The sequence below is a fragment of the Neomonachus schauinslandi genome, chromosome 10 (genome assembly GCF_002201575.2).
Source record: "Neomonachus schauinslandi chromosome 10, ASM220157v2, whole genome shotgun sequence".
Taxonomy (NCBI): domain Eukaryota; kingdom Metazoa; phylum Chordata; class Mammalia; order Carnivora; family Phocidae; genus Neomonachus; species Neomonachus schauinslandi.
The window spans coordinates 83294581-83322023 of record NC_058412.1 but is presented as its reverse complement, the minus strand read 5'-3'; the positions used below and the strand labels follow the sequence as shown (position 1 = coordinate 83322023).

At 42.6% G+C, this 27443-nt stretch overlaps 2 protein-coding genes across 4 annotated transcripts in view; one reads left to right on the top strand and one right to left on the bottom strand.

Annotated features, from left to right (window-relative positions):
• FHL2 (four and a half LIM domains 2) overlaps positions 1-2415 on the top strand; it is a 33292-nt gene extending 30877 nt beyond the window's left edge. For both annotated transcript variants that reach the window (XM_021680328.2, XM_021680327.2), the window contains one exon: positions 1811-2415. In XM_021680328.2, coding sequence (XP_021536003.2) covers positions 1811-1962 — 152 coding nt within the window. In that variant the 3' untranslated portion in view covers positions 1963-2415. The remainder of the gene's footprint in view (positions 1-1810) is intronic.
• Positions 2416-11805: 9390 nt separating this feature from the next.
• Positions 11806-20696, bottom strand: C10H2orf49 (chromosome 10 C2orf49 homolog). Of its 2 annotated transcripts, XM_044918699.1 has the most exons (5): positions 20546-20692; positions 18002-18168; positions 14456-14582; positions 14207-14329; positions 11806-12051 (listed from the first exon to the last, which is right to left on the bottom strand). In XM_044918699.1, exons 1-5 carry the CDS (start codon positions 20642-20644, stop codon positions 11995-11997), a joined length of 573 nt encoding a protein of 190 aa, XP_044774634.1. In that variant the 5' UTR covers positions 20645-20692; the 3' UTR covers positions 11806-11994. The 2 variants fall into 2 exon arrangements, with proteins under 2 accessions (XP_044774634.1, XP_021535954.1); XM_021680279.1 differs by having other exon boundaries at positions 14207-14582; positions 20546-20696.
• Positions 20697-27443: the final 6747 nt, after the last annotated feature.

Here is a 27443-nt window from a genome sequence, read left to right as displayed (position 1 = left end):
GAAACATGGAATGGCAGAAATGCTGGGGCATCCCAGCCGCTTCTTGGCTTTTCAGTTTGCTCAGTGCTGAGAAGAAAAACAACTACCTTTTTTGCAGTCCCTGCCCCTAAATCAAGTGTTGCCTAAACCTCTGGTTTTCAAACTTGGCTACATATTCAAAACACCTAGGAAGCTTAAAAAATTACTGCTGCCGGGGTCACGATTTAATTGGTAGGGGCTACGACCAGGGTGACTGATGAAGCTTGAAAAGCTTCCCAGGTGATTCAAGTCTGCAGGGAAGTTTGAGACCCACGGGCCTAAATCATTGGCTTGGTGCTGCCTCACGGCCAGCGCAGGAGCTATGTGATCACAGCCCTTAGGAGTCCAGGATGTGTAAAGACAGTGTTTTAGTAGCGTTGGACATTCGGTGTAGCTCTGCTTTTAAAGCTGTGGGATATTCAGGAAAAGAGGCCGAAAAGCTCTGCCGGTGCGTACCCCACCTGCCGCAGGGCTAAGGTGGCACTGGAAGGAGCACTGAACTTGCACTGCTCCAGTCTCTAACTAGCTGAGGGGGACTAGCTCGCAGGTCTCCCCCAGGTGAAAGACAAGGCCCCACGTCAGCCTAGCCAATTCCGTTACACAAGGATCTAGCTATTTGGTGCGTTACAGACTACTCAGGCTAGCCTGAGACTTCAAGCCATTATAAATGGAGCGATCAGTATGGTTGCTTTCTTTTTACTGTGGTAGACTGAACCGTTATTTCTGGAAAGAACTCTTTGTAATTGGAATTCATGATCCAGATTTCATCAGAACCGATCACAACTCTGAATAACCCTGTGTATTCGGTTCCAGTTGATTTCTGATGGCTCAGTGGCAGGACCAAGCAACCATATTGTTATAGGAGGCCGGTGTACCTTAAACATTTGATGAGAATTAGTCATCAGGCAAGAGTCAAGCACCGAACTGAGTTACTACTTTTCTTGTTTATTTTTTATTTATTTTTTAAAGATTTGATTTATTTGAGAGAGAGAGAATGAGAGAGAGAGAGAGCACGAGAGGGAAGAGGGCAGAGGGAGAAGCAGACCCCCTGCTGAGCAGGGAGCCCGATGTGGGACTCGATCCCGGGACTCCAGGATCATGACCTGAGCCGAAGGCAGTCGCTTAACCAACTGAGCCACCCAGGCGCCCACTACTTTTCTTGTTTAAAATCTGAGATGGTCTTCTCTACTGCCCACACACCGTCATGCGCTCCCACCGACCTTAGCAGCCCACCTTCCCCCTCTCACATCTAAGTCCATGCTTCTACAGCTTATCACATGATCTTCGTTCTGCAAGAATGTCCATGCCCCACATCCACAGGCCATTTCGTTTGTGAGGCCTTTCCTGGCCATTCCAGAGCAAATTAGTATTTTCCTCTTCCCTCCCTTCAGCACCTCATTGATTAAATCACAAAACACTTGAGCAGCAGACATGAGGCAGCCAGTGAAGGAATGAGAAGTCAGCTCCATATCTCCTGGAGTTTCATTCTCGTGGAACAGACAAATAGACACCATCACCCCTCCATAATTATAGCACTGATCATGTCGTTTCGGACCCAGTTTATATAGCTGTCCCTGCTGACCCTTACGAGCTCTTCAAGGGTGTGCAGGGTGTCTGATTTACAGGTGGATTGCCAGCACCCAGCCATTAGAAACTCACGCTCTCCAGACTACACAATCCAGCTTTGAAATGGCTCAAAGCAGAATTCCTTCGTTGGTCCTGGGGGCCTGGTTCTACCCAGCAATGTTGCCTTTCTCCCTCCACCCCGGTGTTCTTTCTTCTCTGTTAACAGGACTTGGTGGCACGAAGTACATCTCCTTTGAGGAACGGCAGTGGCACAACGACTGTTTTAACTGTAAGAAGTGCTCCCTCTCACTGGTGGGGCGAGGCTTCCTCACAGAAAGAGATGACATCCTGTGCCCTGACTGCGGGAAAGACATCTGAAGCCCACACAGCTGCTTGTGACGCGCACGGATTTAGACACACTCATTCTCCACCAGGCAGTACTGCGTCTGGTCTCCACCCGCCACGTTGAGACTTTCCTCTTGTGCTTCTCAGTGATAGTCACGTTTGTTTAAAACCTTTAATCCTTTGTACTAGCTCAGTCCCAGGGAAGGAGGAAACCCTTCTGTAAACCCTTCCTCGGAAGATAGTGTTGAATTTTTGTAATCAAGCAAGGCAAATCCAAGTGTAAAAATCCTTTTGAATGACATCTTTATACATGTATCTTTCTTTCACTGCGTATTTAATTTTTAAGTGCAATTAACATGTCACGAACTTGAGTTTTCCAAACTACATGAGATAATGAAGAGTGGGCATTTACAACTGTGTAGCTTCCTGTCATGTAAGACCTAGAGCAAGATCATATAGCTTACAATAAAGTTATCCAGAACAAAATCCTTGGCCACACACAGCGCGTGAAATAATGATTAAACATTGAAATTCTGAGCATGGTGGTATAAAGCACTTTATTGTATGTTCCACTGATCACTGTATGAAGTGCAAGTTCAGACGGGCTGGGGCAGCGTTCATGGAGATCCATCACACCTTTCATTTCAAAGAAAGCCTTCAGTCAGCACCACAACCTCTTCCTGGCTCCCTTCTCTCTGTTCCTCTCTCCCAAACTCTCTTTCTCTCAGAATTTAATGCTCTGCATTGGATGCGGTAACAGAAACTCTAGAGTAAGAGCAGCAGAATATGAACTAATAACAGTGAAAGCAGTTTGGGGGTCACTTTTCTTAACAGAGCTCGGTGCTTTCCCATTGCCATGGGTCCCTATCCTACCCTGACCTGCTTTCTCATCCATAAAGTGAAGGATCACAAAAGGATACAAGCACCTCGAGCCTAGAGATGACCTCTTGCTCATCTGTGTATTCCTGATACCCTAGCAATTTAGGGCATGCTTTGGAAGCCTTCAGTGTTTCTGAAAGGAGAAGAGAGAGAGAGAGACTCCCAGCTCTAAAGATCTGAGCTCCTCGTTTGGCATTTGTCTGTAAAACCATCCATGAAAGGGGCGCCTGGGTGGCTCAGTCGTTAAGCGTCTGCTTTCGGCTCAGGTCATGATCCCAGGGTCCTGGGATCGAGTCCCACATCGGGTTCCCTCCTCGGCGGGAAGCCTGCTCTCCCTCTCCCACTCCCGCTGCTTGTGTTCCTGCTCTCGCTATCTCTGTCTCTGTCAAATAAATAAATAAAAATCTTTAAAAAAAACAAAACAAACAAACAAAACCATCCGTGAAAGCACGGTATACAATTGGAAAGCACTGCCCAATTTATGAGCTAGGGCACTGCATATTTCCCTTTTAAGAATGCTAACAGTAGTGACTTTTGTCCTTAGTTTTCTAAGACAGTGCAGTACCATAAAACAATAGGCCGTGCAACAGAAAAATCTGGTGGAAATCAGGTCCCAGCCATGCTGAGCATGTGTGAAGGCAGTTTCCTCATCTGAGTGCTGGACCACGTGAGAAGTGTCTGACGATGTCTGAGACAGGCCTTCAGAGAACTCCATGGCTCAGTAGCTGTCTTGCCTTCTCCTACGTCATGTTTTAGTGAAAGCATTCTTGCAGGTGTGCTTTTTAAAGTGAAAATAACAAAATTCAAAACAAAAAGGTAAAAGCTTTGGAAATGTCATTGTGGAACACCTTACCTGTTCCTTATTAGAACAACAGACACACCGGACGCACCTGACCTTAAATTAATGCAAGGGGGGAGTTCCACTTCTAGTAAGTAGCTCCTATTGGACTCCAGTAATCTTCCGGACAAAATATTTTTAAGACTTGAAAACACTGGGGCATGATCCAAGGCAGGAATAGTTGGGAGGGGAGTGGACACTTGAAGAAGGAAATGGCAATGGGTAGGTTTCCCATTTTTATGGCTTTTACCAAGGCCAGGCCCAAAAGGGGAGCTAAAACTCCATTAGAATATCTGCAGTCTTAAATGGCTTGAAGAACCAGAGGCCAGAGCTTGGGACAAACAACATCTGGAAAGTTAAAAGGGAAAATGGTATGAAAAAGAACCCCAAGTTCTTTGTATGAAGACCTTATCCATCTCTGTCTGACAAGTGAACCACACATGCAGAGGCTAGACCCCAAGCAGCCCAGCCAAGGCTCAAAGAACCATGTGTGGTGGGGGCGGGGGGGGGGGAAACTGCAGGATGGTGGTGTGCAGAGCTCAGTGACTGTCTTCCCAGTGTGACAACCATTTAACCGGGAAAATTGTGTGTGTGTGCGTGTGTAACAGATACCAAATAAATACCTTCAAATCTTAGAAAATTGTCCTAAAGGTGTGCGGCAAATGGAGAAACATTCAGGAAAATCTACATGTTAGTAAGAAGAGTGAGAGTCTATAGCACTTGAGCCATGGACTGATCCACCCCACCCCCACCCCCAGTTTCACGTGACAGAAGCTCTACTCTAAGAAGGTAAGGGCTCCTACTGGTCTAGGGCTGTGCCCCAGGCATGACAGTCTGAAAATCCTGGGGCTCTGATCACTCCTGTTGCAGCCTGCCCATAGGGTGGAGGCTCCACATTAAAAGGGGAAATCTGAGAAGACCAGAGGCTACCATGCTCCTAGGAATAGAACTGTGTGAAGACATTTATTAGGATGATGTTGGCACATTCTGCTAAGAATACCAGCCTTCCCTATCCAGCACTTACTCGTAGAGAAGTGTTGCTCCAGGAGAAGCAAGACGCTGTCCAGACCCAAGGTGTGGGTGGGAGTGGCAGCTCCGTGAACTAGTAGCTCAGCAGCTCTGCAGGAAGGGACTATTTGGTACCAAGAATGGAGGAATCTGTGCCTAGGCAGATTATCAAAAACAATGGAGATTTTGGTGGCAAGCAGTTGAGAGGGGGCTGCTAGCTATGTGATACGTGCAGCAAAAGGCAAAAATGGCACACCAGCCAGAAGTTTAACAGAGAGCCAGAGAAAGAGACAACTAGGAAGAGCCCTCCTGGGATCCCATTTATCACTGGGGGTCCAGGAGACTGTGGGCATGGACTGGGTCATACCCACTCAGGAGCAAAGAGAGTGGGACATGGAGTGGATTCGAAAGCATTCTCTACGCCACACACAGATCATCAGCAAAGAGCAGAAGTCTCATTAGCTCAAAGTGCTTAAGCAGACCCTCTAACCAAACACTGGCCAAACATATAAACATGTTCAAAGAATTAGAGGAACATGTATGATAGCAATGCTCACCAAACAGAGAACATCAATAAAGAGATAAGTGCTATAAAAATATCAAATGGAAATTGTGGAATTGAAAAGTATAATCACCAAAATGGAAAATTCACTGGAGGGGATCATACATTTGAGTTGAGAGAAGAAAAAAAAAAAAAATCCGCGAACTTGAATATAGACCAACAGAAATTGTGAAATTTGAAAAACAGGAAAAATGAAGAAAAATTAACCTCAGAGCAATGTGAGATAGCCTTAAGTGAACCAACATATGTATAATGAATAGGAGCATCAGGAGGAGAGAGAAAAGGGACAGAAAAAATACTTGAAGAATGGCTGAAAACTTCCCCAAATTTGATGAAAAATTTTAATCTAAAAACACATCCAAGGGGCACCTGGATGGCTCAGTCGGTTAAGCAACTGCCTTCAGCTCGGGTCATGATCCCAGGGTCCTGGCATTGAGGCCCGCTCAACAGAACCCGCTTTTCCCTCTCCCTTTGCCCAGCCCCCGCTCGTGCCCACTTGCACTCTCTAATAAATAAATAAAATCTTAAAAAAAAACACATCCAAGAACCTGGACAGACTTGGAGGAGAGAGTTTGAAGTTTGAGTCCAACCACATACAAAATCTGGGTCTCTCTCCAGACCCACCCTACTCAGCTATCAGCTGGGAATCATGACACTGCAGGTATTTCTGACTGGCTCTATAATCCTTTTTATTAAGCAAGCCTTGATATTAAATCGTGAAATAAAATGTTCATAGAGGTGCATAATACAGGTGTTAGCAGGTAAAACCAAACTACAGAGACAGAAGTCAGAATAGTGGTAACCTCTGACTGGGAAGGGACATGAGAGAAGCTTCTGGAATGCTGGAAATGTTCTGTATTATGGTTGGCAAACTATGGTCCATGGCTAAATTCTGCCCACCGCCTGTTTTCTTAAACAATGTTTTATTGGAACACAGCCATGCCTATTCATTTATACATCATGTGGTTTTTCCAGCAGAATTGTTCCTTACATTTTAAAAAGGCAGAGCCAGCTTTTTTCTCTAACTATAAACATTGTTAATTCCTCTTTTGTCACATAGTCTACAAAATCTAGATTTACGTTGATTTTACCTCCGATTTTAGTACCTTGGAGCTTTGATTTAAAAATGCATAACCACCTTGTAGAACAAATTATATATTTATTAGAATTATATACTTAGGGCGCCTGGGTGGCTCAGTTGGTTAAGCGACTGCTTTCGGCTCAGGTCATGATCCTGGAGTCCCTGGATCGAGTCCCGCATCGGGCTCCTTGCTCGGCAGGGAGCCTGCTTCTGCCTCTGACCCTCCCCCCTCTCATGTGCTCTCTCTCTCTCATTCTGTCTCAAATAAATAAATAAAATCTTTAAAAAAAAAAAGAATTATATACTTAAACTTCACAGTAATATTTAATAGTTAGCATACTGTAAAACTCTTAATAAACTAGTCTACCTTCAGCCCAAACCATAAAAATCCAGTCACTGAAGTAAATGAAAGCAAAAAGTTTTCCTTATGAGGCAGTCACCTGTTGGGGAAAGTCGTCAGAAAGAAGTGACTGCCAGTTGACACATGAGCCGGACCCAGGCGCTCGGTGGCTCCTCACCCCCTCCCCTGTCCACAGCATGTGGGAATGTAGCTTGCCTTCCTGCTCCTGGAGGCTGCTCCAAGGACACAGCCTTGAGACAGTGATGTCGTGTTGAGAACACCTGCACAGTATACGTGAATGAACCCAGTTAAGGCCGCTTTATGAACTTTTAAGATTTAGAGGGCGGGTACGGGGATCCATTCGTCTTGCTGCCGCCCAAGATAAGCCTCATGTGTAAGCTCCCTCTGCTTATTAAAACTGCCACCTACCCACCTCGAGGGGCCTGTCTCTCTTTTCAGTCTGCCCCAGCCCTCCTAAGGGGTACGGTTTCAGATGACACCTGGGAAGCTCCCACTCACATCGCCTTGCATGGACCTGGAACATAGCAAACAGCTCAGTAAATGTACCTGCTCTGATACCAGGAGCCCCGGAACTAGGCCGATGACTACGGTCTCAATACTGTCCTTAGTGTCAGCTTTATCTCTGTCAAAACTTCAAAGAAGTGTCTGCAAAAGACCTCAGCGCTGTTGGTGAAGCAGAGCCTGAGAGACTTGGGAGCAGAGAAAGCGATGTCATCAACACAGGTGAAGCTAGAGTACATTTAGAACATATCACTGGCCACAAACGGACACAACTCAATCTGTCAGTCCTAATTCCTTTTTGTTTTAAGATTTTTATTTATTTGACAGAGAGAGAGAGGCAGTGAGAGAGGGAACACAAGCAGGGGGAGTGGGAGAGGGAGAAGCAGGCTTCCTGCCGAGCAGGGAGCCCGACGCAGGGCTCGATCCCAGGAGCCTGGGATCATGACCTGAGCCGAAGGCAGACGCTTAACGACTGAGCCACCAGGGCGCCCCAGTCCTAATTCCCTTTATATCTAAAATAAAACACAGATTATTTTCTTACATGTAGAGAAGATTATGCGGGAAATGCCATCTCTGAATACATAGGAGTTTTTCTGAAATCCTTCCACTCAGGATGTTCTGAGTCAGATATTTGGCCTGGCCTCACCTGGGACACTCATGGAGCTGTGGTCAGCTGGCAGCTAGCGTGGGGATGGGGGGCTAAGTCACATCTGGTGGTTAGTGCTGTTTGCTGATGTTTTTCTAGCAGGCTTTTTCAGGTGGCTGCAGGAAGGGTTCCAGAGTGAAAGAAGCATTTGTTTGATGAAAGCAAATTATAAGGCCAGTCCATATTCCATATTCAAGCAGTGGGAAACAGACTCCATATCTGATGGAAGGAGCAACAAATTATGTAAACGTTTAAAATCTACCGTATATATGATGCTTTTCCTCAAAGCTTTCCAAAACTGTCTCCCCTTAAAAATAACCTCTTCAAAGAGGCCTATCCTAACCACTACATTTAAAGTAGCTCTTCACCTTCCCTTCCCCATCTCTCACTATTTCATTTCTTGGTTTGATTTTCTGTCATTACAATTATCCATTATTTCACTGAGCAGGAAAGTAATTAACTCACATCTTTATTTTTCCTGCCACAATAGGATAGACAACTAGGCTTAACAAACACTGGAAGAGCAAAGCACTTCAAGTAAAAAGTGCTTTAGTAAAAATAATGAAAATAAATTTTGTCCAGACAGAAAAAAAAATGACCTATTTTCTTTTAAATTCAAGGTAATTCAAGGTAGAAAGTAAGCTGCAATGTTTCCAAGTCAGTAAATTTAGGGCTTCAGTCTCCAACATTAACATACCAGTTTAGAAGTATACTTTTTAAAGACCAACCCAGACACAAATAAGTAATCCTTCAACTGAACCTCTGGTTTGCTCCAGTGTGTAAGAGAGCTCATCACTCGGGATAAGGTTCGAGGGACTTGTTTCCATCCATCAAAGCATAGTGGCAGTCGCTGTGGCAGTTGGTGTGGCAGCCCCTGTGGCCTCAGGCTATCCAAACCCCGGGCCAATCTAGCCCATCACCGCCTCACAGCTGGGGCCCTGAGACGTGGCCAGACAACTGGCATCATGCCTGACCCCAATCAGTCCTGGTACAGAAGGTTGTACTATAAAGCGTAACACTTTCCCACCATATAGTCTGCTCAAATAAAAAGAGATCAAGTCGTTACAGAATGTTTTTCCATTTTATTTTTTTTATGAATGACAGACCTACTCAATAATTTTATTCAGTTTATTTAAATAAGGATAAGGCTACTTAAAAGACCTTTTACATACAAAAATGTACATTACAAGGTTAAACTTTCTGTACTGAATTACAAAACCTGCACAAGCATTTAATAAAAGAGCACACTTAAAAACATTTTGACCATTTTGTAGCCTCTAAAAATTACTGAAGTGGCACAGTAGTAAATAGAGGAAGCTCTTAGATACATATGATTTAATCTACTGGCAGTTTTACTTAATGTAAGTTTTTAAAAAGGTCATTGCTATTGAGTGAGTCTCTAGACCAGTTTTAGAATCCTCTCTCAAAACTTAAGTCAACCAAAATATTATTTCAAATAATAATTACAATTCGGAAGAATTTTAATACTAGCAAAAATATTATGGCCCCATAGTAGTAGTTGAACCAACTTTCCAAAGTGCCTGGTAGCTGTCGAGATTAATAAAGCTATTTTGGTAAACTGTACTGCCTTCACAGCCACTGGGAAGCAATTTAGGGCCCCTGGTGCTGCAGGGGCTTGAGATTCCAGAATTCACGCAGCAGTCTATGATCCCTCAAATGTAAGAGGACCCGGGGTCATCCTATCTTCACTCCTCAATGAACGCGTAGGGCCAAGCATTAGGATGTACAAACCTAAGCCTGATGCTTAGGGTCTGCAGAAAGGAGGATGGAGAATGGAAGCAAAGAAAGTCAAAATATGGGCGAGGAGAGTAAGAAAAAAGAAAACGGGGGACAAAGAAAAGGGGAAGAAAAGAACAAGACGACCTGCCAATGGCAGGAAGTGGTAAAGTGCCTGTAACTACACCTCAGAAGCCACTCACTGACTTGACCATTCAGTTGCCTACTGAGATAATAAAAAAAGGTGGCTCTGTTGGAATATGAAATCAATAGCAACAACACTAACCCATGTTAGTGAGCTGAGGGTATTCCAAAGCTGTTTGCCATTCAAATCAAGTCCTTCTAAACTTTAAAGCACACCACAGCAACCCTTCAAAACCTAAGATTCCCGACACTTCTGCTTCAGAGTCCCATCATTCGGGAGGCTTCATAAAGTGGAGGAAGACATTTCAAGACAAGCTGTATCTATACACCTGGAGAAGGCACAGTGCTCTAAGATGTCGGTATTACGTACTACACAGTACGTGGTTTAGCACTTCTCCACATTTCAAATGCAAAATAGCTCAAGAATATGCTGCTATATGAGCATTGATTCTGAATGTTCATAATATAAACTTCAATTTGAAGCAACAATGTTACACAGTTCAGCTGTTATTACCAACCTACTCTGTAAGTTAAATATACAAATTAAAAATTAATTTTATTGAGTAACTAAAAATAAGTTTCCACTGACGTAAAACTGTCAAATGGCTAACTCTCTCTTAACTAAGAGAGAAATGCAGATGAAAGCAGAAGGGACAACCGAATTATCAAATATAATCTGTCATCCTACCCTAAAATCTGTACTTTTAAAATCTTCCTTAATATACAGTTATGTAGAGGGTTACAGTTGTCTTTCAGTAATATCACACATATCAGCCCTGCATATAACTATATATTCACTCATCTGACATAACATCAGTAATTTATGCAACACATAGTATGCACCAATTTTGTCTTATCTGTACAGATCTATAGTCTGGATAAAGGCAGAATGGGTAAAAACTGTAGGGTTCAAGTTTTAGTACAGTACTTACCTGACAGGCTGAAAAAATTTTTTGTAAGGCTATTTAATAGCTGAACTAAAATACTTGTTTTAACAAATCAAAAGAAGAATGAGACTGCCGTAAAAAGTTAATGAAAAGGCGAACCCCAATTTGAAGGTCAGTCATATAAGGAAAAAAGTATAAAGTATCCTTTGCACTTTTGCCTTAGAAATACAAGTCAAAAAAGTGGACAGGAGGACGTGTGGCTATAAGATATATCCTATGTTCCCACTGACTTCCATCATACGACTGGGATGATAACACTGCTTTAACACAACACAAGACCTCAGTGGTTAGTAATGTGTGTGGCAGCCCCATGGGAAGCTGCCTGTTACCCCAGCATGGAGCCCCGTCCGGCTGGTACTCGTCTCCTACGCGGTCATTCTGCGGTGACTGGGGGCTTCAGCCATCTTCTCTTCTGCCTACTCCAGATCATGCTAAGCTTCCCCCCTCCCCACCGCTATCTCTCCTGGACTCTCTGAAGTGTTGGAATTCCATCCCCCTCCTCCTATTCTCTAAACCTTCTGCCATCAGGTACCACCTCAGACATGACTACCTCACCTGAAGATTTTAAAGTTGGCTTCTTTTTGAAAGGATGAAGCTCCTAGGAAGGAGTGACACCTGAGCTCCCAGAGTGGGATCACAGACTGCTCATGAAAAGAGTAGTGAGGACTGCTGCATGACAAGGACATCTTAAAGGCTGGACCAGCTGTGAGACTGACCAGTCAATTCCTAATAGACCAATTCTATGACTTCAAGGGAAGGAGCAACAGCAAAGCACTGATTTCCCTTTTGATTTTTATGGGAAAAAGCAATGTAAGCACTTAAAGAACAGCAATTTCATCTGTATATTCTGAATAGTTTATTGGCAGCACTACAAATATGCTTTTCTTGGTGAACCTTGAGGAGTTTGGCAGTATTTACTAAAATATTGGGATAAACTGTTAAATTCTTTTGCTAGGGAAAAGAAATAAAAATTGTGAACTTCTAAAATATTTTGAGTTCAAACAAAATCTCAAATTTCCCCAAACACTGAAACAGAGTAATGAAAATATAATTCCTAAAATTCATCAGATGCTTTATATCAGACTTGCAGCTAATGATTGACTAGGATCAATATAAATGACTTACACTAAGTCATCTGTTTAAAAAGAAATCCTTTCCTAATAAGGGCACAAAAGGCAAAAATTAAAAAAAAAAAAGAGGAAGGGAGGAAGGGGAAAGGAAAGACTATTTTTTCAAACCTAATTTTAAACCTCTTAAGAAAATTCCACAATAATCAGGATCTCTGTAAATACTGTCAATATATGTGAACTTGCTTGAAAAACTACAGTTACAGTTATATTTACATTTTTGGAAACTTTCCTTCAGGGCCATGTAACATGTTGTATCTTCCTCTTTGCTTCTGGGGGCTTCAGGTTATTCTGAAAAGACATGAACAGAAACCAGTTTATACTTGCAGAAATGTCAGAGGATAGCTTGAAATGAGCACTTTAAACCACCAAAGTTTACTACTAATGAACGAATGGTAGATCACTGCTGCCCTCTGGTGGGAGAAGATTTTAGGAGATAGGGGAAAAAGCAAGTCTCCCCTGCTACCCATTTTTTCCAGCTGTGGTTCTCAAATGTTTGCATATTAGAATCACCCACAGCACTTACAAACATGCTCAGACCTGAGCCTTATCCCAGAACTAATTAAGTCAGAATCCACAACAAGGTGGCAGGGTTGAGGCTCTGACTTCTGTCTGGGTTTTCTGGAAGCTCCCCCAGGTACTCGTAAAGTGCATTCAGAACTGAAAACCACTGAGGACTCCAGACCTGCTTCTTCCCTGCCTACGCCATCGCCTTCCTCAACCTCACACTCCAAGATCTTACAATTAGTAAGAAAAAAATAAAGTCACACCTCTGAAAGAGTAAAATGTTTCTGAGTAGAAACATGTGTTTTAAGAGACCAAAAAAAAGATCCTCGAGGCTCTTTTATTACAATATTTGAGGTCTAGGTTATTCTTCCTACTTTTTTTTTCCCTTCCACTCTTATTTGACACCCTCCTCCTCCTTCCCACAAAAGTGACTGAAGTAAGTAGAGAGGCAGCTTGGTGTCATTAGAAGTTCATGCACTGAGGTCAAACAGGTCTGTATTCAAATTGCAGCCTGGCCACTTACTAACTCTGAAACCCTGGACAAGTTTATTAAACTCTCTGAGCTTCTATTTCCTCCTCTGTGAAATAAGAAAAAGGACTGTGCCATGTCAGAGGGTAGCTGAAAAGATGAACTAATGGAAGAACTAAGCGCTGGCCAGATTTACAGTAGTCTTCTTTCTACTATTTTAGAATGTTTGAAGTACTCTGAGTTTTGATCCCTTTGACACACAATTCTAAGAGGATGATAAAGTCAAAGTATACCATAGAAATACTATAGACTGAATGCGTGTGTCCCCTCAAAATTCATATGTTGAAACCTAATCCCCAACATGACGGTATTAAGGGGTAGGGTCTTTGGGAGGTGCTTAAATCACAAGGGAGGTGCTCTCATGAATGGGCCCTTAGAAAAGAGACCTCAGAGAGTTTCCTTGCCCCTTCTACCACATGAGAACACAGTGGGAAGCAGCCAAGTATGAACCAGGAAGTGGGCCCTCACCAGACACCGAACATGCCAGCACCTTGATTCTGGACTTCTCAGCCTCCAGAACTGCGTGAAATGCATGTCTGTTATGCAGGTCATCTAGTCAGTATTATTTTTTGTTATAGCAGCCTAAACAGACTAAGACAAGGAATAAAACCTATAAAACTGATGGATGTTTAAAAGTAAAATCATTTTCTGAGGAGCATAGGGAAGAATCAAGTTATGTATATGTGTGTGTATGTATATACATATAAATATATATATACATGTATATATGTATAAACACACACACACATATATACATAAACATATATACACCATCTCATAAATTAAACTCTAAATATATTGCCTATCTGTACCAAATTTGCCAGTATATGAAATCCAAGCATCCAAATGCTTAATTATAATACAGTCTAACACAGTACATCTCCCAAACTTCCCCTATCCCTCCAAGGACAGGTAAATTTGAGGGGAAGGGGAGGCCCGTGATAAATCCTGAACACTCTAAGTGTGGTTTTAAGGTAAGTGTAAAACAGACAGACTGAAGGTCAAGCTCTCAAATGCTACTTAATAAATATGTGACTCGACAAATCACTTAACATTCTGAGCGTTACTAACAAAAGAATATTTTTCTCTTTTAGTTCCAAAAATGGTTAAAGGATCGAAATGAGAAAGTCTAGGAAAAGTGCCTAAGACATTTTAAACAGAAATAAATTGAGTGGACTTGAAAAAACATTAACTTATCATCACGGATTTTATAATTGCAGAAGGCAACACGAGAAAGGACACGAAAGAGTCAGAAGAAAGGACACGAAAAAGTCAGAAAGGACATGAAAGAGTCAGACCATTTAAGAGTTCAATACCTGCCTGTGGCCCGGCTCACCCACCCCGGCTCCACTACCCACTCAGAGACCCCATCCCTCTCTCTTCCTAGCACAGAAGCCGCCCCGCACTTACCACAGCCTCAGCTTCTTCTTTAGGGGCCGCTCGCTTTAACTTCACGGGAGTAGCTCCAACAGGGGACAAAGGTGGGGACTTCACAGGACCCAAAGGACTTTTCCTATGCGTTAAGTCATGGTTCTGTTTAGTGTCATTATTATTGTGTTCCATTTTATTGTTCATAGGCAAATTGGAAGACAAAATTAGGGGTGAAACACTTGAAGAGGAATTTGACAATTTTCGAAAGGCATTACTGGTAAAGCTTGCCTGAGGGGGAGGCCTGAGTCGGTCATTATCTCCATTCTCTGTCTTTCTCACTTTGATGCTTGTACTTGTTGAACTTCCATCAAACACAATGAGGGGTCTTTTTCTTAACCCATCTACAGCGCTAGTCCTGAAATCAAAGAGATGCATTCTTGAAAAATACCATCTGCAATGAATGGCAAACCGTCTGCAGGAACTCAAAGCTAAAACAATGACCAGAAAACATTTATTGGTAAGACTGATCTGTTTTAAGTAGGACTACTGGGAATGAAATATTCTATGTTCACCCTAAATAAAATGATGATTTTCTAATGCTTCAAAGTATAAGATATTTATTGACAAGAAACTTAGGTTAGCTTTAACGTACACACAAGATAGATTTTTAAAACATCTATCAACCAATTAACCCTAGAACTTAAAATAAGATTTCCTAGTAACTGGGCGCCTGGGTGGCTCAGTTGGTTAAGCGACTGCCTTCAGCTCAGATCATGATCCTGGAGTCCTGGGATCAAGTCCCGCATCGGGCTCCTTGCTCAGCGAGGAGTCTGCTTCTCCCTCTGACCCTCCCCTCCTCATGCTCTCTCTCTCTCTCTCATTCTCTCTCTCTCTCAAATAAATAAATAAAATCTTTAAAAAAAAAAAAAAAAGATTTCCTAGTAACTAAAAAAAATTTTAGGTTTTAAAAACCACCCCATCTAATTGATAGGGTTATCTTGACTATGGATCAGTTATTATTTAAAAAGGATAATGAACTATAAAACTATAGCAAGACTACCACAGTCACAGTCTACAATGAGAACATTGTATTCTATTCTATTTACCAATGGTCTCTAAAGCCAAGGCACACTCTAAATTCTAACTATGACATTTGTGAATGTTAATTTTAAAATTTGGCAAGTCTTCATTTTAGCTTCTGAAAACCTAATTTCCACTCTGAATCAGAAAGATAAATAATAAAAGCATTCATTTGTCCACTATTCATTATACCTCAAGTGAAACAACAGATTTATGGGGGAGGAAAAAAAAAACCTTTTAATTAAACATGTAACAAGAACTTGAGCAGTCAGTTATTAGGAAGAACACTTCAGCCTTGCTAGTCAAAGTGTGGTCGAGGGACCAGCAGCATAATCATCACCTTGGGAGCCTGATAAGAAATGCAGAATCTGGGGCTTCAACCTCTACTGATTCAGAATCTGCATTTTAACCAGATCCTGGGTGACTGGCCAAACTCACCAATTCTTAGGTCACCACTGAACATCATCTGGTAGAAGATATAAAATGAGTTCCCTATATACACACTGCCGCTACGGAAGGGAAACAGAGGGCTCATCTGAGAGAGCAGGGCTCATCAGCTTGTGAGAATTCAACCTAAGATCCCAGAGGCACACTGAAGTTTGAGAAGGACTGCACTGTTGATCTGGGCCTAGCTCTATGTGACCTGGGGCACATCACAACCCTTCTCTAATTCAACAATATCTGACAATCTCTTAGATCCTTCCAGCTTTAATGTTTTGAGTCAAGAGTCAAATTTGTGATTTTTTTCAAAAAGTCACAAATCCGGGGCGCCTCGGTGTATCAGACGGTTAAGCCTCTGCCTTCAGCTTGGGTCATGATCCCAGGGTCCTGGGATCAAGCCCCACATTGGGCTCCCTGCTCAGCGGGAAGTCTGCTTCTCCCTCTCCCTGCCGCTCCCCTGCTTGTGCTCTCTCTCTGTCAAATAAATATGTAAAATCTTAAAAAAAGTGTCACAAATCCTTTCCAAAAGGATACTGAGGAGCTTAAAGGGACCGTCATATGAAGTAACAGATTTGAAGCTTTGCTTAGGACAATGTGCCTGAATGTGCAGATCAAGAAGAAAATATTAAGAATCAACAAAAGTAAGAGGTGCCTGGGTGGCACAGCCGGTTAAGCGGCCAACTCTTGGTTCCAGCTCAGGTCATGATCTCAGGGTCCTGAAATGGAGCCCATCGGGCTCTGGGCTCCGTGTTCAGCTCAGGGTCTGCTTCAGGATTCTCTCTCTCCCTCTGCCCCTCCCCCCCACTCACGCGCTCTCTCTAAAATAAATCTTAAAAAAAAAAATGAATCAACAAAAGTAAAATGAAGATGTCTTTGGCATAATCCATAGATTTACAAAAGCTAACACTAATACGTAGCCTGTACCAATACATAACCATCAAGCTAAAATGATGCCCAATCTGAATTGAATGTGCTCCTGATCAAAAGAAAGACACTTTCTTTTCCAAAAACCTATGAACATACATGTTATATTCTTCAACTGTTTTCATACTTGGGGAACACTCTCCCTATCAATAATGGGTTCTTCTTTGTAACTAGAGATTAACACCCCTCATCAACTCAGAACCAGCATTCTCCCTCACCCTCAGCCCTCATTCCACCTTCTCCCACCATCACTGGTGCGCTGCCAATGACACTACCTTACAAACAGAAGGCTCGAAAAATAAATTCAGTAATTAATCAATAGCACCCACTTGTGATAAAACAGACACAGGAAAAGCAGTAACTAGCCCACCCAGGGATCTTAGGACACTTTGTCCTCATTAAACCATCTATCACTGTTAAAGAAACATAACCTTCTTTTAAAAAGGAAATTCATTTGCTTGTGGTTTTATGAAAAATTTTCTGAAATTTAAAAATCTTAGTGTCCCTGAAGCTATATGACAGTTCCTTCATTTCTTTATTATTCCAAGACCTTTAAGTCTTGACTACACTTTTTTCTCACAATTCAGCAAATCTTGTTGGTTCTACCTCCAAAATACATCCAGACTCCAACCACTTCTTACCAAGTTCACTACTTCGGTCGAAGTCCCCACCATCTATCGCCTGGATCACAGTACAGCCTCCTGATTGATTTCCCTGTTCCCCTCACCCCACCTTAAATCACTTCTCAGTACAGCAGCCAGAGTGATGCTGTTAAAATGCACATCAGATGATGTCATCACTCCGCTCAAAATCTTCCAATGGCTTCTCATCTCAGAGCAAAGCCGAAGTTCTTACAATGACTAACAAAGCTTTACGTGATCCAACCAACAATCTCCCCCACTCACCTCCAATAAACCTCTTTTCTCTACTTTCCCCTTGATTCTCTCCACTTTGGCCTTGATGGCCTCTTATTGTTCTTAGTTTATGATGGGCACATTCCTGACCCAGGCTCTTGTATTCTGTCTGGAATGCTAGCTTGCTTTCCACCATCTACAGGTTTCTCTACTGAACTGTTATTTCTCAGTGAGGTTGTTCCTGACCACTTTACCTAAAATGGCAATCTGTATCCGTTTTACTTTTCTCCTTAGCATTTATGTTTATCACTATGTAACATACCATATATTTTACCTAATTTTTTAAATTATGTTTCTCCCAATTAGAGTATGAGCAGGGAATTCTGTCAGTTTTATTCATGCTATAAGCACAGTGCCTGGTGCTCAATAAATAGTTATTGAGTAAATGAATTTTTCTTACCTAAGTTTACCTGGAGAAAAAAAAAAGAAAAGCAAAATTGTTAAGTCATATAAGATAAAAACCGCTAAAAATTACCTTTTAGTCTCATTTTTCATCTCATGTTGCTCTCTTTTCTTTTCCATCATTTTCCCCCACCTATTCTTTGGCAAATCTCTTTGAGGCAACGGTATTGCGTGCTGAACATAAAGATCAGTGAGATTGTCTTTGTTTATTCTTATGTCATTTTCAACAGCTATGTTCTTCTGTGGAAAAGGAAACAAAAGTAATTTCAAAATAACCAACTTCATGATAATTACTACCTACCTAACAGGGTAGAATATTCCTGCTTAAGTAACAAATTTTATAATTATAAAGTTTAATAATTACATATTTTATAATTTATTTGCCACTATACAATTTAATAATTCTATGACTTATTTTATTTATTTACAATTTATAATATTTAAAACTTAATATAACAACTCATAATTTACACTTATAACTCTATAACTACACAATTATTATGTATTTGCTATAATTATAGAATATGTTGTTTAAGTCTGAGTTTGTTATTTAAGTTGTATAGGGACTTAGAGGGACTTCAAGTACACTGCAGTCCTACATAGTCCTATAAGAAGTAGTATCACAGAGGTTAACCTCTGCAAATATTAGGTTCAGCCTCATCTTAAAAGACAATGTCATATGTTTTCAGCATGACAAGGACTGCAGTCCACAACTGGTCAGCCAGTAATCAGGCATGGAGACCATTTCCAGTAGCATCATCATCATTTTCAGTAAACTGAAAATGGGAGACTGCCTGGGGAAACCAGACCAAAAAAAAAAAAAAAAAAAGCCAACAACGATAACAATTACTACACGCTGTCAAAAAGTTACCCAGAGTGTGACTATCATGATCAAAGTAGTGGGCTGGAGGTCTCACCCTATATATTGTTCCCCATGTCTCCCTAATAATGCTTCTTAAATTGAAGTCAACTACCAAGATTTCAAATGGCCCTACAGATGGACACTGCAGTCCCCTTACTGATGACCGTACTGATAACAGTGCATCATTACAACCTGCCCCTCATGTTTTCACCAGTCCTTTCAAGTAGCTTCCAGTCACTGTCCAACCATCCCTGTCTAAATTACCTCATTCTCCCTCACTTTCCAATTTGCTCTCAACATCATGGAAAACACGTGGCATAAGGAAAAGGAGTAGTTACGGATAGAGAGTTTGGATTTAGGAAGGAAAATGAGGATGGAAATAAGATCATGGACTCTTCATCTGCAATTCAGAAAGGCTTGGAAACATTTGTGTTCAGTTTAACCAGCGAATCAAGCCCATCTACGTCCTCTGATAAACTTATCCCGATTATTTTCTTCTTCAAAATTTAAAAGTACAAATATGACTTTTCTCTCTTATACTTGACCACCGTTTGTTTTCAGTTTTCACCCTCTATTCACTCAGAGATATGGAAAAACCCTGGAGAGTCCGCTGGATAACACTCCCAGAAAATTCATAGGCACCTTAGTTTGGGAAGCACTGCTCCAGGACGGTGCTTCTCAAGCTATGGTCCCTGGGCTAGCAGCAAGAACGTTGAAAATGCCAATTTTCAGGCCACACCCTGGACCTACAGAATCCGACACTCTGGGGATGGAACCCAGTATCTGTGTTTTAACAAGCCCTGGGGGTGATTCTGACGTACTGCAGGTGAAAGGTAACAGACCTCAACAAATTCTACTTAGTAGGGCTTAAGGAAATTAGAGAAAGAGTACTGAGGGGTAAACACAAGGAAAGCAACAAAACATGCTATTTAAAATCACAAGGAGGGGCGCCTGGGTGGCCAGTCGTTAGGCGGCTGCCTTCGGCTGGGGTCATGATCCCAGGGTTCTGGGATCGAGCCCCACATTGGGCTCCCTGCTCGGCAGGAAGCCTGCTTCTCCCTCTCCCACTCCCCCTGCTTGTGTTCCTGCTCTCGCTATTTGTCAAATAAATTAAAAAATAAATAAGTAAATAAAAATTTAAAAAAAATCACAAGGAAACTTCAAGTAATTCTCTACCACTTTAAACCAATTTCATCCTTCTTTTGTCTTACTTTTGTTGATTATCTGAGGCCACATTAGCTCGAAAAGAGGAAATGCTGCATCGAGAGCCGGGAGTCCGGAATTCTCCTCCTGCCTGCACCATTTAGCGATGGTGTCACCTTAAATAAGTCACTTTACTTCTGAGACGCAGTTTCATCTTTAAACGAGGTGAGAATATGAACAAAGGGCGATTTCTCCGATGCTTTCCAGCCCTGACAGTCCCTGATTACTACCCTTCATTTCTACTACGATTTTTCCCCCGGCCCTTGCTCACATATAGGCCCCGGGGGTCGCCTAGGACTCCTCTGTCGGAGCCATCAAAGACCCAAAAGGGTAAGTCCTAATTCCCAGGAATTCCTGATATCCTAAGGACGTCTCTTTCCCGGACAGGGGCGTGGGGAGACCTAGTCGGTCCGCGTGGAGTGGAGAGTGACACAAACCGGGCGGGAGGGGCGACGGCGGCGGGTGTGTCCACTTGCCACTGAGGATTACTTGGGGCCAACTCAAGTCCGAACCCCTCTCCCAAAAAGGCCCACCCGCCCCGGCGCGCCCGACCTGCTCCAAGGTGAGGAGAAGGAACTCCTGGGACAGCAGCTCCGGGTGCAGCAGCAGCTCCGAATCCGTGCAGCTGCGACCGCCCACATCCCCCGCCATCGTCGTCGCCAGGAGACCCCGGCCGGCTACCCACAAGGCTCCACGAAGGAAGCGTCCCGGAAGTGACGTGCGGGCGGAGCCTTGAGTGTGACGGCACTCCTGTTGCGCCGCGCGTCCCGCTCCGGCTCTGGTGGCGTGCCGGGATGCTGGAATAGATCTTGCTGAGGGGAGACTCCCGTGGCCGAAAGAAGTGGAAGGGACGTCTGCAGAGAAAACGATTGGCATTTGACGTCTTGCAAGAAGAGACAAGAAAAACGAAGTTCCCGAAGCGGGCCACGATTGGTCGCGCTTCCTGTGACGTCAGGTGGCAGAGGCCAAAGGGAATTCTTGGGCAGTCTCGCGGGAAAGAGGCGGGGCAGCCAGATGTCCGTTACCCTATATATGGCACTGATAGCTTCTGAAATTGTCTTGGTTTTCTTTTTTCAACCTGCTTCTTTGTCTTCTAATCCTCCTTCAAGACGGTGATGCTCTTAGGCCAGAGACTTTAATTCCTTGTAACCCCATGGCCTCACCATAGTAGGCGCTCACGTATTCCCTGAAATAATACTCCGAATTTACCTGCTCACGTATGAAAATAGTAACAAAACCGCCCATGAAACAGCCAGACATTGGTTGGACGTTAACGATGTGCCACGTACTGGATTTAATATGGATAATCTTGCTCCTCAGAACAGCACTCTGAGATATATGTGACGAGAATGCTAATTTTCCAGGTGAGGAACCTGAGGCATAGGGTAATTTGCTGAAGATCAGAGAAGGAGCAAGTAAAAGACTGGCACTCGAGTGCATTTTCTCTGCACTCGTGACTACTGTGAAGTAACAGTTTTAAACAAATTCTTGTAGGTTTCAATGATGATCTAATCCCTGGTAATTCACCAAGAAATCTCTTCTACTTCTCTTTCATCTTTTGTGGAAGAGATACACATCCCAAAATATTAGGCACATTAAAAACTTGCAGGCATGTTCTAAGTGCTTACTGTTTGCAAACTCTATGATGTATCATCTTATTGGAAATTACTGCAGTAAAACATGTGAACAACTCTGAGGATGCTAAAAGATAAATCTTGAAGAAGCATTGGAAAATAAGTGAGATGCTAAATCAAAAAGATAAGGTAAAGCTGAGAGGTGTTTTGCAATTTTTCTTAATCATTTATGTATATGATACTTTATCTAGAAATTGAATTTCAGAACTGGGCAGAAACTTCAGTTAGTCCAGTTCTTTTCATTTTAGTGTTGAGGAAGTTGACCTGAAAGACATTTAAATGACTTGCCCAAAATAGAACAGTTTTAGACCAGAGGTGAGGCAGGTATTTGGATGTTCTAATTTGGAGTTAAGTGCATTAACTTCATGGTATTAGGATCATGGTATTTTATATCCAAAATCTGATTACATTTTCATAAGAATAGTGAAATTAGTGTGACTGGTATTATCCTCATTTCCTTCTCCAGAAGGCACGTTGTTTTATTGGCAAAAGCAGTTGTTTCAGAAGGAGTCTGGGCTTGAATACTACACCTTAGTTCAAATTTTTTTCTGCTGCAAAAGGAGACCATGGGTGAGTAACTTAAGTCTCTCAGCCTCAATCTTATCAGAAAAAAAAATTGCTATGCTAACATCTGTGAAGAATTATCAAAGGAGTACAGATTATATAACACACTTGGCACAGAGCAGGTGCTTATTAACTGGTAGGTGGTTTTTAGAAAGTATTCAACCATAATAATGAGGCAGTTTAGAAAACTGGAGAAAGGGCAGGCTTTGGAGTGGCCGGGACTTGGATTCTAACCCTGGCTCCAGCACTCACCTAGGACAAATATTTCATGTCTCCCCACTGCAGTGTCCTCACCTGTGAAAAGGACATTATAAGGCCACCCCACAATGTTGTGAGGTTGGAGCTAGAGTATGTAAAATGCCTCCTCTGTTTGGAGATTTGTTGTAGCCTATTGACTGTCATCAAAGGAAGCAAGTGGTAGGATGGTGGTGTAGGTGGGGAAAAAATTGAGTTTAAGAGTCTGAAAATATGATTATACATCCTTGCTGGGCTCTTTTACCCTGTGGTTTTCTAGACTAATCACTTAAGCTAAAGCCTCAAGCAAAAATGTTTTGTGGCAGGTAGAACTGTTCTTTCTCTTCTGTTTTTCTTAATTTCCCAGAAATACTACTCTGCTTTAAAACTGAATCCATTAAGATAATTCCAGTTGCCTCTGAACCAAAAATCTCTAGAGGGAGTGTCCCCTCTGGCAGGAAAAAACATCAAGATTCAGAGAGGAGGAAGTAGAATGAGAGTCTAACACTCCCCAAAGGAAAGAGACTATTTGGTAAAGCCTGCCCCCACTCCATCCTGGGCAGAGCCTGGGTAAGTGGAGCCTCAGAGAATTTGTGGTCAGGTGACTGTGCTTTAATCAGAGTTCTGATGTAGGAAGTTGGAGTGGGGGAGAATTTACATTTCTAACAAGTTCTGAGGTAATGTTTCAAATATGTCTAGGGAGAAGGGCCACCTCACAGAGATTTCTGCCACATGACAGGGCAAGGAAGCCACAGACATTCCCCGACCCTCAAGCTAGGCAGTCGCCTGGATTGGAAGGACCAGGCCCGTCAGCACCGAAACAATGAGACTGAAAACCAAACACTAGAGTGGACAAAGAACATCTCAGAATCCCTGTGGGGACCAGTGATGCTAGGACCTGACATTTCCTGCTTCCTATCTTGGCACTTTAGAAATTCCCCAATCTGATTAACACAGCCCAGGGAAAGAGAGAGGGCCTCTGTTGATAAGATTATTGTCACTGCAGCTGAGTGGGGGCTTGAAAAAGAAATAAAGCTCAGTTACAGAAAAAAATTCTATTTGTTACACATTTGAGTTTGTATACTGAAGTTCATTCCTGCTACCCTGTTATCTGTGAGTATTCTATCGTAACCAACAGTTTTTATGTTCAGTATTATAAGAATTTTCCCTTTACTCGAAGATCATGAGGCTCATTCTTTAACATTTTTATTTGGTGCCTATAGTTGACAAAAACAAACTGAGGGACACCAATAAACACTACCATGCCTGGCATCATCGCCTCACTGGTTTATGAGTTCCTGTAGGAAAGGGTCCATGCATTTCCTTGAAATCTCTCACCTGGTCAGTAGCACACACAATGCTTGTACTTAGTAGGTACTCAATAAACGTTGAATGAATGAGTCATGAACAAAATATGTACTGAAAACTTTGGGTGTTGATTCTTCCTGTTGGTATTGTAGTATTCAAGATACTCATGTTACAAATATTTTAGCATTAGTTGTCAAAAATATATTTGAGCATAAATAAAATTAAGGAGCTTCAAAGTGAATATAACAGTTTAAAGAGTACTTCACATTTTGACCTGTGTTTTTAGGTGTTTAGAACCACAGTTCTGCTTTGAGTTTCAAATAACTACTTTTGGTACCACAATAATAATTAATGGTTATATTTTTTATTGTCATTTCTTATTCGTTTTGCAATCAGATCATAATAAGGATGCATTCGCTGACTTCAGCTACTCATCCCATAGGTCACCCCTTCATGAGTTCCTTGAAATGGTGTTTTGTCTTCGAGTTCTCGGTACCCAGCACAGTGCCTGGCACACTGTATAAGACCAATAGCATGTGCTGAATGAATATGAGCAAACCTTTCCTGATTCCCAGGCACTTCCTAAGTGAGCTCTCCTGTGACCAAACTTCTAGAGCACGTTATTTTTTGCGTTAGGATCTGATTAGGTGGGTCTTTCTTCCACATATTCCACTAAATCAGGGGTTCTCAAAATTGAGTATTAGAGCCACCTGGAGAGCTTATGAAAAACTGTTTGCTGGGCCCTACCCTGCAGTTTCTGATTTAGGAAGTTTGGAGTAGGGACATGGGAATTTGCATTTGCAGGTTCTGAGGTGATGTTGATACTGTTGATTATCAACCGTACTTTATAAACCACCACACAAAATTAAGTTGCTTGGGGGGGGGTGCTGTGTATTCCTCATTTCAGGATCCCCAGCAGCCTCTGCCATAGTACCTGGGACATGGAAGTAGCTCAAGAAATAGTTGACTTGAATAATAGTTCAAAAAGTTTATTTTACTGAATCTAGATTACAGGTATATGGATATATGTACATATATCCTTAAATGAGCTAATACACGTAAAAGCTCTTAAAACATGGCATGTAGTGAGCTAAGTTTGCTTAAAAAATAATAAATGTTAACCTTTCTTTGCTTAACTTCATCTTCTAAAAGGGTACCCAAACATTCAAAAGATGTACTCTTAACAAGACTGCTTATAAATGAGAGTAGCTGAATGTTAGCATTAAAAGCCTCTTTTAAAGATAACCTGGTTTATTAATATTGAGCATCAGGAATTTTCAAAATTGCTTACATGCTTCCTACATGCAGATAGACACAGCAAGAACATGGTAGACACACACTTTGCCCTCAGGAGCTTATAGCCAGTGAGGAAGTGAGGAACCCAGAGGAAGTATGAGGAGGTCTAAGTAGAGGATATTAAGTTTGGGGAATGGCTAGCAACTATGGAAGTATTCACTTGTATCTATTCAATTCCTAATCATCATTAATCTGTTAGAACTCATCTTTTGCACATTCTATAAAATACTCTTAACATGTTCAGTATGGGCCCAAGGGATATTTACTAAATATTAATAAATGAAGTTGAAAATTCCTTTGAAAAACATATGACTTTGATTATTTCTTCTTCAGTGTAACCAATCAAAACAGCATGAGGAATTTAGAATTAGCCTGATGCAGATATTTGCACGTTTATGGAATAGTTATTTATATCCAGGTGTCTGTCATATGTGAAACAGACTTCTCAGAAAGTTCCAGGAAGAACAAATGTTTCTAGGTGGAATCATGTGCACATGTGGAACTTGCCATTTTAAGAATCCTATGGGAAATCCTTTCACAAAGGAAATAATTATTTCCGAATTATCTTTTTTCCCCTTTTTTATTAATACACATTTTGACTTCTAGATTGTTTAAAGCAGAACACAAATGCTCCATCAACTACTCAATAGAACGTAACTTTATTAAAAAATTCACTGTGGTGTTGAATTCTGGATTCTTTTTCCTGCTCTATTCTTACCACCATGGAATTTGGGACAAGTCTTTGGGACTTTGCCTCAGTCAACTCACCTATAAAATGGAGACATTACTAGTGCCTACTTCATAAGGATATGGCAAGGCTTAAATGAGATCATTGCTATAAGACCAGCGTCCGGCATTCAGGAAATGGTCACCTCTGTAACCAGTTTTGCGCAGCTCTCCATGTGATGTATAGGGCACTAAAATGGAAAAGTACAAATTCTAGGCCCAGCTGGGTCAGTGATTAGCTGATGACCACTCACATATTATCCCAAGGCCTGGGCAAAATGAGGAGACTGGGCTGGATTTGCTCTGATATTTTTCTGCTCCCTGGCTCCACTGGCCGCTGGCCTCCTTAGATTTGAGTCCATTCACTACTGCTTGTCCTTGAAGGGCAACTGCTGGTCATAGCTCTACACTTCTGGGAAACCCATTCCCCATCTCAAGGCTAAGCTGGTTTCACTGGGCAGAACTGAAGCACTGTTTCCGGGTGGGGCACATGTGTGGCCATGAACTCACAAGGGAGGTGGGGTAAAGGACAGGCCACAGAAGATTGCTTCTTGATGGTTCTTTATTTCCTTCATTTAACTTTATTGGGGTGGGGGTGGGGGTCATTTGTTCTTCTCCCTTTGAAACAGAAGACCACAGAGTAGAATCCAGTATTTGCCTCCAGATTCAGGATAACGTCTTTGTTTTACAATCCCTTGGTCGGGAGGGGGCAGAAGAAAGCTGAGGCCACAGGTCACGGTGGGTTCTAAAGTCTGGGAAAATCGTTTAGAACATTTGCTGTTTATATGCTAATAATTGAACGCTGACAACCCTGGAGGGACGTTCCTAATGGTTTTATCTTAAAATTGGATTTTGAGTATATATTGAAGAGAGAGGTTCATGGATTCATATAGTACCCCAGGATTCTTCACTGTGGCTGGTGACGCAAAGGAATAGCTACTGATGGACTTTTACTAAAAAGAGTGGGTAAAATAGACCCAGGACTCCCTTTTAAAATAAATTCGTCATGCAAATATACAACTCTCTCTAGGGATTCCTTTCTGCCCTGGGGGCTCTGGATTAGCCTTGGGCCTGGGGGTGGTGGGCAGCGCCCGCCCAACGGGATATTTCAGCCCCACAGCGACCACCACCAGCTAGTCAACTCCCGGAGCCCAACTTTGTCAGATGGCAGCATGGTCAAGCCTTTCCAGGACTCATTGATTGGTTGGGTCATTCATTCGCTCAGCAGGTATTCCCGAGAGCCTACACTCTGCCCAGCGCCGCGTCGGTGTTAGAAATTGAGCGGTGAGCAAATCAGGCAAGGCCCGTGTTTTCCTGAGGCTCTGCGTGCCGGTGGGGGAGGAGAGAATACATTAACTACAACAGTCCCCGCCAGCATTTCTGGAGCACCCACCCGGTGCCAGGCGGTGTTCGAAGTGCTTTACATGAATTAACTCATCTGACCCTGCGCACCGCCCCGAGGCTGGCGCTGTAGTGATCCCGGCAGGCGGGAGGAAACTGAGGCCGAGGGGCGGCCCACGAGGGCGCCGCCCGCAGATCAGCGTCGCCCCGGGCCCACGGGCGGCTGGGTGGCGGGGCGGCGGGGGCCGCAGGCCCGGCTGGACGGCGCGGGGACTGCCGCGCTCCCGCCCTCTGCCGGCGCCGGGTGCCGCCCCACGTGACGGGAAGCAGCGGCGGCGGCGGCGGCG

Excerpts from the sequence above, each read along its gene's own strand:
- C10H2orf49 (XM_021680279.1), bottom strand. The coding sequence starts at position 20,644 with ATGGCGGGGGATGTGGGCGGTCGCAGCTGCACGGATTCGGAGCTGCTG. Across the intron at positions 18,169-20,545 it reads TTCTCCTCACCTTGGAGCAG|AAGAACATAGCTGTTGAAAA; the intron begins GTCGGGCGCGCC and ends CCTTTTCCACAG. Across the intron at positions 14,583-18,001 it reads ATGAAAAATGAGACTAAAAG|GACTAGCGCTGTAGATGGGT; the intron begins GTAATTTTTAGC and ends CTTTGATTTCAG.